At 55.4% G+C, this 15501-nt stretch overlaps 1 protein-coding gene across 1 annotated transcript in view; it reads right to left on the bottom strand.

The window, feature by feature from the left end:
• Positions 1–1542: 1542 nt before the first annotated feature.
• The window catches only part of LOC121269268 (death-associated protein 1-like), a 30325-nt gene continuing 16366 nt past the window's right edge, over positions 1543–15501 (bottom strand). The window contains exons 3-4 of the mRNA XM_041173844.1: positions 9603–9645; positions 1543–2304 (exon numbers count right to left, since the gene is read on the bottom strand). Of these exons, the coding sequence (XP_041029778.1) occupies positions 2185–2304; positions 9603–9645 (163 nt within the window). The 3' untranslated portion in view covers positions 1543–2184. The remainder of the gene's footprint in view (positions 2305–9602; positions 9646–15501) is intronic.

Genomic DNA, 15501 nt, shown 5'->3' with positions numbered 1-15501 from the left:
CTCCGTCCGGCAACACTCACTCCCTCCGTCCGACAACACTCACTCCCTCCATCCAGTGACACTCACTCCCTCCGTCCAGCAACACTCACTCCCTCCATCCAGTGACACTCACTCCCTCCGTCCAGCAACACTCACTCCCGGCAACACTCACTCCCTCCGTCCGGCAACACTCATTCCCTCCGTCCGGCAACACTCACTCCCTCCGTCCAGCAACACTCACTCCCTCCGTCCAGCGACAGTCACTCCCGGCAACACTCACTCCCTCCGTCCGGCAACACTCACTCCCTCCGTCCGGCAACACTCACTCCCGGCAACACTCATTCCCTCCGTCCAGCAACACTCACTCCCTCCGTCCGACAACACTCACTCCCTCCATCCAGCAACATTCACTCCCTCCGTCCAGCAACACTCACTCCCTCCATCCAGTGACACTCACTCCCTCCGTCCAGCAACACTCACTCCCGGCAACACTCACTCCCTCCGTCCGGCAACACTCATTCCCTCCGTCTGGCAACACTCACTCCCTCCGTCCAGCAACACTCACTCCCTCCGTCCAGCGACACTCACTCCCTCCGTCCAGCGACACTCACTCCCTCCGTCCGGCGACACTCACTCCCTCCGTCCGATGACACTCACTCCCTCCGTCCAGCGACACTCACTCCCTCCGTCCAGCGACACTCACTCCCTCCGTCCAGCGACACTCACTCACCCCATCCAGCAATACTCACTTCCTCTGTCCTTCCTACACACTCTCCCTCATTTTGCAACCTACCTCTCCCTCATTTTTACAACACCGGTCCCCTACATCTTTCGAATACTCACCCCATTCATCCAGCAACAGTATAGCTGCAGGCCTAGGAATCATGAACTGACATCCGCAAGTTAAAATAAGGAAGATTCACCTCTCACTTTTGTCACAACATAATTCACAGGCGTACATTCACAGGCGTACATTCACAGGTGTACATTCTAACACACACTGTATATTAGAGAACAAAATGTTTTTCTAGTTTTTACATTAAGAGTTTTTCTTTCATTCTGGGGATGTGGGTGTCATGGACAAGATTGGCATTTATTGCCTATTCCTAGTTGCCCTGAGAAGGAAGTTGTGGGCTGCTTTGAACTGTTGTGTCCTTGTGATGATGAGGCTCCCCCAATGGGGTTAGAAGTGTCCCTTTAACTAATTGGTAGTAAAGTTTTAAGAAAATAAAGTTCTGCCAAATGTTTGCTGAAGATAACAGGCCCTTAAATCAGTCAGAAGTTTCCCACTGGGTTTTGGAGTCAGTGCAGAGCTCTGCATGTCCCAGAGAAACAGTGCACTGTGAGAACTGGCTGTACATGTCCCCAGAGAAACAGTGCACAGTGAGAACTGGCTGTACATGTCCCCAGAGAAACAGCGCACAGTGAGAACTGGCTGTACATGTCCCCAGAGAAACAGTGCACAGTGAGAACTGGCTGTACATGTCCCCAGAGAAACAGTGCACAGTGAGAACTGGCTGTTCATGTCCCCAGAGAAACAGTGCACAGTGAGAACTGGCTGTACGTGTCTCCAGAGAAACAGTGCACAGTGAGAACTGGCTGTACATGTCCCCAGAGAAACAGTGCACAGTGAGAACTGGCTGTACATGTCCCCAGAGAAACAGTGCACAGTGAGAACTGGCTGTACATGTCCCCAGAGAAACAGTGCACTGTGAGAACGGTCCCAAGGAAACAAGGGTGAAATATGATTTTGGCAGTCAGACAAAAGGGGATGACAGTGAATCAATTCCTGTTCTCGCACACACAGTCTGAATTTCCTGTGACTTCAAAGCAAAGCAGAGAGTGTGTAAAATGGCTAATTCACCAGCTGCATTGGTACCACCAACAAACACCAATTTCCCCTCGATAGACTGATAGGGTCATTCAACACTGACAAACGCTGCAACTTGCTACATCAGTGAATAAATACTTAACATCCCTCCAGTCAACAGCACGAGCCCAATGGGCATGCAATAACAGACATTGAGCATTCACCCTGTAGCAGGTACACAGAGAAGCCCGACAAAATCAGACACCCTAATCAAACCCAAAACTAATTTCAACAAAACCATTTTGCCATTCCCAATGATTTGAAAAAGAGGAGAGTGGTCATTGAGGATGTGCGCTTGTTGGTGTGTGAGCTCACTGCTCATGCTCCTTCACCTTTCATTTACGTGGCTGATGAATGTAGGAGTTGGTCTGATGTGGAGTTGCCAATTTCTCAACTCGTGGCTGGGGTTTGTGATGTGCGACTTGGGTAGCAGCTGGAGGGAAGTCCTTGTCACCCTGAGGGAACAGAGAGGGAGAAGCTTGGTTCAAACCAACAGCAACGAGATCAACAGCGCTGCCGGTGATTACACTAATTTTAGCAACCATCTTCACAAAATCGCTCCATTTTTGTCTGTTGAAAGCAAAAAAAAGTGATCTTGCAAACACATCATTAGCTCAAACTAAATTAGTTCACAGCTGCAGAGTCAAGACAGGTCAGTGTGTCAGTTTATAGAAATCTCACCTCAGAGCCAGATAACCGTGGTTTTAAATCCCAATGCAGTACTGAGGGAGTGCCGCACTGTCAGTGGGTCAGTACTGAGGGAGTGCCGCACTGTCAGTAGGTCAATACTGAAGGCATGCGGCACTGTCAGAGAGTCAGTACTGAAGGAGCACCGCACTGTCGGTGGGTCAGCACTGAGTGAGTGTAACACTGTCATAGGGTCAGCACTGAGGGAGTTTGCACTGTCAGAGGGTCAGTACTGAGGGAGTACTGCACTGTCAGTGGGTCAATACTGAAGGCATGCGGCACTGTCAGAGAGTCAGTACTGAAGGAGCACCGCACTGTCGGTGGGTCAGCACTGAGTGAGTGTAACACTGTCATAGGGTCAGCACTGAGGGAGTTTGCACTGTCAGAGGGTCAGTACTAAGGGAGCACTGCACTGTCAGTTGGTCAATACTGAGGGAGTGCGGCACTGTCAGTGGGTCAGTACCGAGGGAGTGCTGCACTGTCAGTGGGTCAGTACTGAGGGAATGCTGCACAGTCAGAGGGTCAGTACTGAGGGAGTACTGCACTGTCAGTGGGTCAATACTGAAGGCATGCGGCACTGTCAGAGAGTCAGTACTGAAGGAGCACCGCACTGTCGGTGGGTCAGCACTGAGTGAGTGTAACACTGTCATAGGGTCAGCACTGAGGGAGTTTGCACTGTCAGAGGGTCAGTACTAAGGGAGCACTGCACTGTCAGTTGGTCAATACTGAGGGAGTGCTGCACTGTCAGTGGTTCAGTACTGAGGGAGTGCTGCACTGTCAGTGGGTCAGTACTGAGGGAATGCTGCACTGTCAGTGGGTCAGTACTGAGGGAGTGCTGCACTGTCCAAGGGCCAGCACTGAGGGAATCCTGCACTGTCGGAGGGTCAGTACTGAGGGCACGCTGCACTTGTCGGAGGACCAGTAATGAGGCAGTGCTGCACTGTTGGAGGGTCAGTACTGAGGGCGCACTGCACTGTCGGAAGGTCGGTACTGAGGGAGTGCTGCACTGTCGGAGTGTCAGTCCTGATGGAGTGCTACACTGTCAGTGGGTCAGTACTGAGGGAGTGCTACACTGTCAGTGGGTCAGTACTGAGGGAGTGCTGCACTGTCAGTGGGTCAGTACTGAGGGAATGCTGCACTGTCAGTGGGTCAGTACTGAGGGAGTGCTGCACTGTCAGTGGGTCAGTACTGAGGGAATGCTGCACTGTCAGTGGGTCAGTACTGAGGGAGTGCTGCACTGTCGGAAGGTCGATTCTGAGGGAGTGCTGCACTGTCGAAGGGTAGGTACTGAGGGAGTGCCGCACTGTCAGAGGGTCAGTACTGAGGGAGTGCTGCACTGTCAGAGGGTCAGTACTGAGGGAGTGCTGCACTGTCAGAGGGTCAGTACTGAGGGAGTGCTGCACTGTCAGAGGGTCAGTACTGAGGGAGTGCTGCACTGTCAGAGGGTCAGTACTGAGGGAGTGCTGCACTGTCAGAGGGTCAGTACTGAGGGAGTGCTACACTGTCGGAGGGCCAGCATTGAGGGAGTGCTGCACTGTCAGAGGGTCAGTACTGAGGACGTGCTATACTGTCGAAGGGGCAGTACTGAGGAAGTGCTGGACTGTCATAGGGTCAGTACTGAGGGAGCACTGCACTGTCGGAGGGCCAGTACTGAAGGATTGCCGCACTGCTGGAGGGTCAGCACTGAGGGAGTACCGCACTGTCCGAGGTTCCGTAATGAGGGAGAGCTGCACTGTCAGTGGGTCAATACTGAGGGAGGGCTGCACTGTCAGAGGGTGAGTACTGAGGGGGTGCTGCACTGTCAGTGGGTCAGTACTGAGGGAGTGCTGCACTGTCAGACGGTCAGTACTGAGGGACTGCTGCACTGTCTGAGGGTCAGTATTGAGGGAGCACCGCACTGTTGCAGGGTCAGTACTGAGGGAGTGCTGCACTGTCAGTGGGTCAGTACTGAGGGAGTGCTGCACTGTCAGGGGGTCAGTACTGAGGGAGTGCTGCACTGTCAGGGGGTCAGTACTGAGGGAGTGCTGCACTGTCAGGGGGTCAGTACTGAGGGAGTGCTGCACTTTCGGAGAGTCAGTACTGAGGGTGTGCTGCACTGTCAGAGGGTCAGTACTGAGGGAGTGCTGCACTGTCAAAGGGTCTGTACTGAGGGGAGCACTGCACTGTTGCAGGGTCAGTACTGAGGGAGTGCTGCACTGTCTGAGGGTCAGTACTGAGAAAGTGCTGCGCTGTCAGAGGGTCAGCACTGAGGGAGTGCTACATTGTCAGAGGGTCAGTACTGAGGGAGTGCCGCAGTGAGGGAAGGTCAATACTGAGGGAGCGCTGCACTCTCGGAGGGTCAGTACTGGGGGAGCGCTGCATTGTCCAAGGGCCAGCACTGAGGGAATGTTGCACTGTTGGAGGGTCAGTACTGAGGGCGCGCTGCACTTGTCGGAGGGTCAGTACAGAGGGAGTGCTGCACTGTCGGAGGGTCAGTACTGAGGGAGTGCTGCACTGTCAGTGGGTCAGTACTGAGGGAGTGCTGCACTGTCAGTGGGTCAGTACTGAGGGAGTGCTGCACTGTCGAAGGGTATGTACTGAGGGAATGCTGCACTGTCGGAGGATCAGTACTGAGGGAGTGCTGCACTGTCAGTGGGTCAGTACTGAGGGAGTGCTGCACTGTCAGGAGGTCAGTACTGAGGGAGTGCTGCACTGTCAGAGGGTCAGTACTGAGGAAGTGCTGCACTGTTGAAGGGTAGGTACTGAGGGAGTGCTGCACTGTCAGTGGGTCAGTACTGAGGGAATGCTGCACTGTCAGTGGGTCAGTACTGAGGGAGTGCTGAGCTGTCAGTGGGGCAGTACTGAGGGAGTGCTGCACTGTCAGAGGGTCAGTACTGAGGGAGTGCTGCACTGTCAGAGGGTCAGTACTGAGGGAGTGCTACACTGTCAGTGGGTCAGTACTGAGGGAATGCTGCACTGTCGGATGGTCAATACTGAGGGAGTGCTACACTGTCGGAGGGCCAGTACTGAGGGAGTGCTACACTGTCGGAGGGCCAGTACTGAGGGAGTGCTGCACTGTCGGTGAGTCAGTACTGAGGGAGTGCTACACTGTCGGAGGGCCAGTACTGAGGGAGTTCTGCACTGTCAGAGGGTTAGTACTGAGGGAGTGCTACACTGTCGGAGAGCCAGTACTGAGGGAGTGCTGTACTGTCGGAAGGTCAGTACTGAGAGAGCGCTGCACTTATCGGAGGCTCAATACTGAGGGAGTGCTGCACTGTCTGTGGGTCTGTACTGAGGGAGTGCTGCACTGTCAGTGGGTCTGTACTGAGGGAACGCTGCACTGTCAGCGGGTCAGTACTGAGGGAGTGCTGCACTGTCGGAAGTCAATACTGAGGGAGTGCTGCACTCTCGGAGGGAAAGTACTGAGGGAGTGCTGCACTGTCAGAGGGTCACTACTGAGGGAGTGCCGCATTGTCAGAGGGTCGGTACTGAGGGAGTGCTGCACTGTCAGAGGGTCAGTACGGATGGAGTGCTGCACATGTCGGAGGCCCAGTACTGAGGGAGCGCTCCACTGTTGGAGGGTCAGTACTGAGGGAGTGCCGCACTTATCGGAGGGTCAGTACTGAGGGTTTGCTGCAATGTCGGAGGATCATTACTGAGGGAGTGCTGCACTGTCAAAGGGTAGGTACTCAGGGAATGCTGCACTCTCAGAGGGTCAGTACTGAAGGGGTGCTGCACTGTCAGTGGGACTGTACTGTGGGAGACCTGCACTGTCTGAGGGTCAGTATTGAGGGAGTGCTGCACTGTCAGATGGTCGGTACTGAGGGAGTGCTGCACTGTCAGAGGGTCAGTACTGAGGGAGTGCCGCATTGTCAGAGGGTCAGTACTGAGGGAGTGCTCCACTGTTGGAGGGTCAGTACTGAGGGAGTGCCGCACTTATCGGAGGGTCAGTACTGAGGGTTTGCTGCAATGTCGGAGGATCATTACTGAGGGAGTGCTGCACTGTCAAAGGGTAGGTACTCAGGGAATGCTGCACTCTCAGAGGGTCAGTACTGAAGGGGTGCTGCACTGTCAGTGGGACTGTACTGTGGGAGACCTGCACTGTCAGAGGGTCAGTATTGAGGGAGTGCTGCACTGTCAGAGGGTCAGTACTGAGGGAGTGCCGCATTGTCAGAGGGTCGGTACTGAGGGAGTGCTGCACTGTCAGATGGTCGGTACTGAGGGAGTGCTGCACTGTCAGAGGGTCAGTACTGAGGGAGTGCCGCACTGTCAGAGGGTCAGTACTGAGGGAGTGCTACACTGTCGGAGGGTCAGTACTGAGGGAGTGCTACACTGTCGGAGGGCCAGCATTGAGGGAGTGCTGCACTGTCAGTGGATCAATACTGAGGGAGTGCTGCACTGTCAGAGGGTCAGTACTGAGGGAGTGCTACACTGTCGGAGGGCCAGTACTGAGGATGTGCTGGACTGTCATAGGGTCAGTACTGAGGGAGCACTGCACTGTCAGAGGGCCAGTACTGAGGGAGTGCTGCACTGTGAGAGGGTCAGTTCTGAGGACGTGCTATACTGTCGAAGGGTCAGTACTGAGGGAGTGCTGGACTGTCATAGGGTCAGTACTAAAGGAGCACTGCACTGTCGGAGGGCCAGTACCGAAGGATTGCCGCACTGCAGGAATGTCAGCACTGAGGGAGTACCGCACTGTCCGAGGTTCAGTACTGAGGGAGTGCTGCACTGTCAGAGGGTCAGTTCTGAGGACGTGCTATACTGTCGGACGGTCAGTACAGAGGAATTGCACCACTGTCGGAGCGTCAATACTGAGGGAACGCTGCACTGTCAGCGGGTCAGTACTGAGGGAGTGCTGCACTGTCGGAAGTCAATACTGAGGGAGTGCTGCACTCTCGGAGGGAAAGTACTGAGGGAGTGCTGCACTGTCAGAGGGTCACTACTGAGGGAGTGCCGCATTGTCAGAGGGTCGGTACTGAGGGAGTGCTGCACTGTCAGAGGGTCAGTACGGATGGAGTGCTGCACATGTCGGAGGCCCAGTACTGAGGGAGCGCTCCACTGTTGGAGGGTCAGTACTGAGGGAGTGCCGCACTTATCGGAGGGTCAGTACTGAGGGTTTGCTGCAATGTCGGAGGATCATTACTGAGGGAGTGCTGCACTGTCAAAGGGTAGGTACTCAGGGAATGCTGCACTCTCAGAGGGTCAGTACTGAAGGGGTGCTGCACTGTCAGTGGGACTGTACTGTGGGAGACCTGCACTGTCTGAGGGTCAGTATTGAGGGAGTGCTGCACTGTCAGAGGGTCAGTACTGAGGGAGTGCCGCATTGTCAGAGGGTCGGTACTGAGGGAGTGCTGCACTGTCAGATGGTCGGTACTGAGGGAGTGCTGCACTGTCAGAGGGTCAGTACTGAGGGAGTGCCGCATTGTCAGAGGGTCAGTACTGAGGGAGTGCTCCACTGTTGGAGGGTCAGTACTGAGGGAGTGCCGCACTTATCGGAGGGTCAGTACTGAGGGTTTGCTGCAATGTCGGAGGATCATTACTGAGGGAGTGCTGCACTGTCAAAGGGTAGGTACTCAGGGAATGCTGCACTCTCAGAGGGTCAGTACTGAAGGGGTGCTGCACTGTCAGTGGGACTGTACTGTGGGAGACCTGCACTGTCAGAGGGTCAGTATTGAGGGAGTGCTGCACTGTCAGAGGGTCAGTACTGAGGGAATGCCGCATTGTCAGAGGGTCGGTACTGAGGGAGTGCTGCACTGTCAGATGGTCGGTACTGAGGGAGTGCTGCACTGTCAGAGGGTCAGTACTGAGGGAGTGCCGCATTGTCAGAGGGTCAGTACTGAGGGAGTGCTACACTGTCGGAGGGTCAGTACTGAGGGAGTGCTACACTGTCGGAGGGCCAGCATTGAGGGTGTGCTGCACTGTCAGTGGATCAATACTGAGGGAGTGCTGCACTGTCAGAGGGTCAGTACTGAGGGAGTGCTACACTGTCGGAGGGCCAGTACTGAGGATGTGCTGGACTGTCATAGGGTCAGTACTGAGGGAGCACTGCACTGTCGGAGGGCCAGTACTGAGGGAGTGCTGCACTGTGAGAGGGTCAGTTCTGAGGACGTGCTATACTGTCGAAGGGTCAGTACTGAGGGAGTGCTGGACTGTCATAGGGTCAGTACTAAGGGAGCACTGCACTGTCGGAGGGCCAGTACCGAAGGATTGCCGCACTGCAGGAATGTCAGCACTGAGGGAGTACCGCACTGTCCGAGGTTCAGTACTGAGGGAGTGCTGCACTGTCAGAGGGTCAGTTCTGAGGACGTGCTATACTGTCGGAGGGTCAGTACAGAGGAAGTGCACCACTGTCGGAGCGTCAATACTGAGGGAGTGCTGCACTGTCAGAGGGTCAATACTGAGGGAGTACTGCACTGTTTGAGAGTCAGTACTGAGGGAGTGCCGCACTGCCGGAGGGACAGCACTGAGGGAGGGCTGCACTGTCAGAGGGTAAGTACTGAGGGAGTGCTGCACTGTCTGAGAGTCAGTACTAAGGGAGTGCCGCACTGCCGGAGGGACAGCACTGAGGGAGCGCCGCACTGTCAGAGGGTAAGTACTGAGGGAGTGCTGCACTGTCTGAGAGTCAGTACTGAGGGAGTGCCGCACTGCCGGAGGGACAGCACTGAGGGAGCGCAGCACTGTCTGAGGGTCAGTATTGAGGGAGTGCTGCACTGCCGGAGGGACAGCACTGAGGGAGCGCCGCACTGTCAGAGGGTAAGTACTGAGGGAGTGCTGCACTGTCTGAGAGTCAGTACTGAGGGAGTGCCGCACTGCCGGAGGGACAGTACTGAGGGAGCGCAGCACTGTCTGAGGGTCAGTATTGAGGGAGCGCTGCACTGTTGCAGGGTCAGTACTGAGGGAGTGCTGCAGATGAAATGTTAAATTGATTTACAATCTGCAGAAATTCATTCTGAGCCGTGAAAGAGATTTTCCTCTTCATCCAGTTTGGATTTGATCCCATTTCTCACATATGGACAGCTGGCTGGAGCTGGCTGCAATCAGACAATTAGCAATGAGTGATTCATGTTTGGAAGCAGCAGACACTTACCCTGGTGAGAGCCCCGGAGATAAGGATTGTTTGCTTGGATGGGCTGAAATGAAAAGAACCAATGGATTAGCAGAAAGAGAGAACTTGGATTTCTATAGAACCCTTCGCACCTTCAGACGCTCTCATAGTGCTTTACAGCCAAAGAAGAACCTTTGGAGGTGTAGCCACTGTTATTTGTAGTTAAACACGACAATTAGCAGCAAGCAACACTGAGGGAAAGTGAGAGAGATAGAGAGAGAGACCCCATGTTCTGTGACTCAGTGACCAACTTTAAGAATATAGGTCACTGAGCCACAAGCTGCCACAATCTGATTAAAGTAAATATACTCCTGGTTTCTTGGGGTCTTTGCTCCAGAAATTCTGATTGAAAATTCGGTTAATATCTGGGTAAGTTATTCACTGATAATGAACCCTGCACCCTGAACCCTTTGAACCCTGAACCTTGTGCCCTGCATCCTGCATTTCCACCCTTAGCAGGGCAGGTGGTCCCTTGAAGTCACTTCCAGTATCGAGCGGCAGCGAGTTACCTTCCAGTTTCTCCAACCAACTCATTGGCCAATCATTACTGCCGAAGGTTTGCAGCTGTAGGTTGGCGGATGATGGTATATTCTCAAGGATGGAGGGGCCATGATACACCAAGGTCAGAAATCCACAACAAAATTACTGGCTCTGTTCCTCTGTCGCTTGGATTCTGTTTGTGAGGCTTGTGGAGGAAGAATATTGAAGGCACATGGTGGAACCTTAGTAATCTCACCCTGAATCGCAGTTCAAAGGGACACAGGTACAAACTGGGAAAAGATGATGAGAGGAAAATACCTCAGTGAGTAACATCCAGAATGGACCCGGAGTGAGCGACACCGGGAATGGACCTGGAGTGAGCGACACCGGGAATGGACCTGGAGTGAGTGACACCGGGAATGGACCTGGAGTGAGTGACACCGGGAATGGACCTGGAGTGAGCGACACCGGGAATAGACCTGGAGTGAGTGACACCGGGAATGGACCCGGAGTGAGTGACACCGGGAATGGACCTGGAGTGAGTGACACCGGGAATAGACCCGGACTGAGTGACACCAGGAATGGACCTGGAGTGAGTGACGCGGGGAATAGACCCGGACTGAGTGACACTGGGAATAGACCCGGACTGAGTGACACCAGGAATGGACCTGGAGTGAGTGACACCGGGAATGGACCCTGAGTGAGTGACACCAGGAATGGACCCGGAGTGAGTGACACCGGGAATGGACCCGGAGTGAGTGACACCGGGAATGGACCCAGAGTGAGTGACACCGGGAATGGACCCGGAGTGAGTGACACCGGAAATGGACCCGGACTGAGTGACACTGGGAATGGATCTGGAGTGAGTGACACCGGGAATGGACCTGGAGTGAGCAACACCGGGAATAGACCTGGAGTGAGTGACACCGGGAATGGACCCGGACTGAGTGACACTGGGAATGGACCCGGAGTGAGTGATACCGGGAATGGACCCGGAGTGAGTGACGCGGGGAATAGACCCGGACTGAGTGACACTGGGAACGGACCCGGAGTGAGTGACACCGGGAATGGACCCGGAGTGAGTGACACCGGGAATGGACCTGGAGTGAGTGACACTGGGAATGGACCCTGAGTGAGTGACACCAGGAATGGACCCGGAGTGAGTGACACCGGGAATGGACCTGGAGTGAGTGACACCGGGAATGGACCTGGAGTGAGCGACACTGGGAATAGACCTGGAGTGAGGGACACCGGGAATGGACCCGGAGTGAGTGACACCGGGAATGGACCCGGAGTGAGTGACACCAGGAATGGACCTGGAGTGAGTGACACTGGGAATGGACCCTGAGTGAGTGACTCCGGGAATGGACCCGGAGTGAGTGACACCGGGAATGGACCCGGAGTGAGTGACACCGGGAATGGACCCAGAGTGAGTGACACCAGGAATGGACCCGGAGTGAGTGACACCGGGAATGGACCCTGACTGAGTGACACTGGGAATAGACCCGGAGTGAGTGACACCGGGAATGGACCTGGAGTGAGCGATACCGGGAATAGACCCGGACTGAGTGACACTGGGAATAGACCCGGAGTGAGTGACACTGGGAATAGATCCGGAGTGAGTGACACCGGGAATGGACCCGGACTGAGTGACATCGGGAATGGACCTGGAGTGAGTGACACCGGGAATGGCTCCAGACTGAGTGACACCGGGAATAGACCCGGACTGAGTGACACCGGGAATGGACCTGGAGTGAGTGACACCGGGAATGGACCTGGAGTGAGCGACACTGGGAATAGACCTGGAGTGAGGGACACCGGGAATGGACCCGGAGTGAGTGACACCGGGAATGGACCCGGAGTGAGTGACACCAGGAATGGACCTGGAGTGAGTGACACTGGGAATGGACCCTGAGTGAGTGACTCCGGGAATGGACCCGGAGTGAGTGACACCGGGAATGGACCCGGAGTGAGTGACACCGGGAATGGACCCAGAGTGAGTGACACCAGGAATGGACCCGGAGTGAGTGACACCGGGAATGGACCCAGACTGAGTGACACTGGGAATAGACCCGGAGTGAGTGACACCGGGAATGGACCTGGAGTGAGCGATACCGGGAATAGACCCGGACTGAGTGACACTGGGAATAGACCCGGAGTGAGTGACACTGGGAATAGATCCGGAGTGAGTGACACCGGGAATGGACCCGGACTGAGTGACATCGGGAATGGACCTGGAGTGAGTGACACCGGGAATGGCTCCAGACTGAGTGACACCGGGAATAGACCCGGACTGAGTGACACCGGGAATGGACCTGGAGTGAGTGACACCGGGAATGGACCTGGAGTGAGCGACACTGGGAATAGACCTGGAGTGAGGGACACCGGGAATGGACCCGGAGTGAGTGACACCGGGAATGGACCCGGAGTGAGTGACACCAGGAATGGACCTGGAGTGAGTGACACTGGGAATGGACCCTGAGTGAGTGACTCCGGGAATGGACCCGGAGTGAGTGACACCGGGAATGGACCCGGAGTGAGTGACACCGGGAATGGACCCAGAGTGAGTGACACCAGGAATGGACCCGGAGTGAGTGACACCGGGAATGGACCCAGACTGAGTGACACTGGGAATAGACCCGGAGTGAGTGACACCGGGAATGGACCTGGAGTGAGCGATACCGGGAATAGACCCGGACTGAGTGACACTGGGAATAGACCCGGAGTGAGTGACACTGGGAATAGATCCGGAGTGAGTGACACCGGGAATGGACCCGGACTGAGTGACATCGGGAATGGACCTGGAGTGAGTGACACCGGGAATGGCTCCAGACTGAGTGACACCGGGAATAGACCCGGACTGAGTGACACTGGGAATGGACCCGGGGTGAGTGACACCGGGAATAGACCCGGACTGAGTGACTCTGGGAATAGATCCGGAGTGAGTGACATCGGGAATGGACCCGGACTGAGTGACATCGGGAATGGACCTGGAGTGAGTGACACAGGGAATAGACCCGGACTGAGTGACACTGGGAATAGACCTGGAGTGAGTGACACCGGGAATGGACCCGGACTGAGTGACACCGGGAATGGACCCGGACTGAGTGACACTGGGAATGGACCCGGGGTGAGTGACACCGGGAATAGACCCGGACTGAGTGACTCTGGGAATAGATCCGGAGTGAGTGACACCGGGAATGGACCCGGACTGAGTGACACCGGGAATAGACCCGGACTGAGTGACACTGGGAATGGACCCGGGGTGAGTGACACCGGGAATAGACCCGGACTGAGTGACTCTGGGAATAGATCCGGAGTGAGTGACACCGGGAATGGACCCGGACTGAGTGACATCGGGAATGGACCTGGAGTGAGTGACACAGGGAATGGCTCCAGACTGAGTGACACTGGGAATAGACCCGGAGTGAGTGACACCGGGAATAGACCCGGACTGAGTGACACTGGGAATAGACCTGGAGTGAGTGACACCGGGAATGGACCCGGACTGAGTGACACCGGGAATGGACCCCGAGTGCCTAACACCAGGAATGGACCCGGAGTGAGTGACACCGGGAATGGACCCCGAGTGAGTGACACCTGGAAATGGACCCTGAATGAGTAACATCCAGAATGCACCTGGAGTGAGTGACACCCGGAATGAACCAGGAGTGAGTGACATCAGGAATGGACCTCGAGCAGGAATGGAGCAAAACAGATGAAGGGAGTTGCTAGGCAATCTAGATAGAGCTGCCTGTGTTAAAAACTCTCTCTGAAATTCTCTTTGATCAAATGTTTAGACCATTGACCTTTGCTAAACGCTCCTTCTTGGTGGAATTCTGGGATTAACCTCTGCCTCAGGCTGGTTGCTCTATGTTTGAATCACTGAATAAATTTGTGCTGCTGGGTGAAACTTTGGAAGGGACCTAACATCATGCAGTGAGAATCAGTGCCTTCAGGAGAGGACTTGGCTCAGTGCAGTGGTGGGGGTCTTGGCTCAGTGCAGTGGTGGGGGTCTTGGCTCAGTGCAGTGGTGGGGGTCTTGCTGGACACAGTTGGCATCTTACCCTCAGGTGTAGGGGGAGGGGGGGTGGTGTGGAACAGCCACAGGTACCATGGTGAGATTAACAATTCCTGAGTAAGACCCAGATCTTCTTGCAAAGCAAATAATACTTCCCCGAAGGGTCTTGAGAAGCGCGCTCTGGATTGTGTCTCAGATATTACCACATCTTTCAGAACATTCATCTTAGACCACAGCTGAGGCCACACCTCCTGCTTTCCTGTAAATTGTCTGTCTGCTGGGTACACACTGACCCACTAGTGAAAGCGTAAACTGTGATAACCTTCACTTAGTGCAACGCTTGTGGTATCAGATGAATGTCAATAAACCACCAGCTCTAATAGCTCATCCCCCAGGCAGACAACTCCCCATGATACAGAACAGCAAATATGAATAGCAGCCCCTGGAGATTTTACAGTGAACAGCACAGTAAGGAGTTGAATCATTTGTTTCCACTGGCTGTGTTTCTATCAATTCACTCTTTCTCGGGATATGAGCTTTACTAATGAGACCAGCATTTATTACCCATCCCTAATTGCCCCTTGAGAAGGTGGTGGTGAGCTGCCTTCTTGAATCGCTGCAGTCCCTGTGGTGTAGGTACACCCACAGTGCTGTTAGGGAGGGAATGGATTCTGTCACATGTTCTGACACTGAGACACACATGGGACTGTACAACTGGTGTACAACTGGATTCCAGCTCTACATTCCCATCTCGCCCACATACCCACCTTCCCAAACCCCCTGCGCCACATACATCCTGTTCCTCCACCACCACCCCCCGCCCCCCCACCCCACCCACCCACCCAACCACCCCCAACCCTTGCCCGTAAAGCAGGCTGAGTGTTTTCTAGCTGAGGGGAACTGGGAGCTGACAGGGGGCTCCGTGTAATCCAGCGGTGTCACAACCAGGGACCAGGGCATCAGCGTCCGCTCTCGAGGGCCCAGGGACCCTTTGCAAAAAAGGCCAATTTCCACAGGGAGAGAGGAAGGGGATTGTGGGGTGGGGTGGGGGGGGTGGGGGTGGGGGGGTGGGGTGGGGTGGGGGGGTGGGTGTGGGGGTGGGTGGGGGTGGGGTTGGGTGGGGGGGTGGTGGTGTGGGGGTGGGGGGGGGGGGTGGTGTGGGGTGGGGTGGGGTGGGGGTGGGGTGGGGGGGTGGGTGTGGGGGTGGGGGGGTGGGTGTGGGTGTGGGGGGGGTGGTGGGGGTGGGGTGGGGGGTGGGGGTGGGGTGGGGGGGGTGGGGGTGGGGTGGAGGTGGGGTGGGGGGGGGGGGGGGGGGGGTGGGGTGGGGGTGGGGGTGGGGGTGGGGTGGGGTGGGGTGGGGGTGGGGTGGGTGGAGTGGGG

This window comes from Carcharodon carcharias, chromosome 23 (assembly GCF_017639515.1).
Source record: "Carcharodon carcharias isolate sCarCar2 chromosome 23, sCarCar2.pri, whole genome shotgun sequence".
Taxonomy (NCBI): domain Eukaryota; kingdom Metazoa; phylum Chordata; class Chondrichthyes; order Lamniformes; family Lamnidae; genus Carcharodon; species Carcharodon carcharias.
Note: the sequence above shows the minus strand (reverse complement) of the source record. Positions and strands in the feature narration are given on the sequence as shown.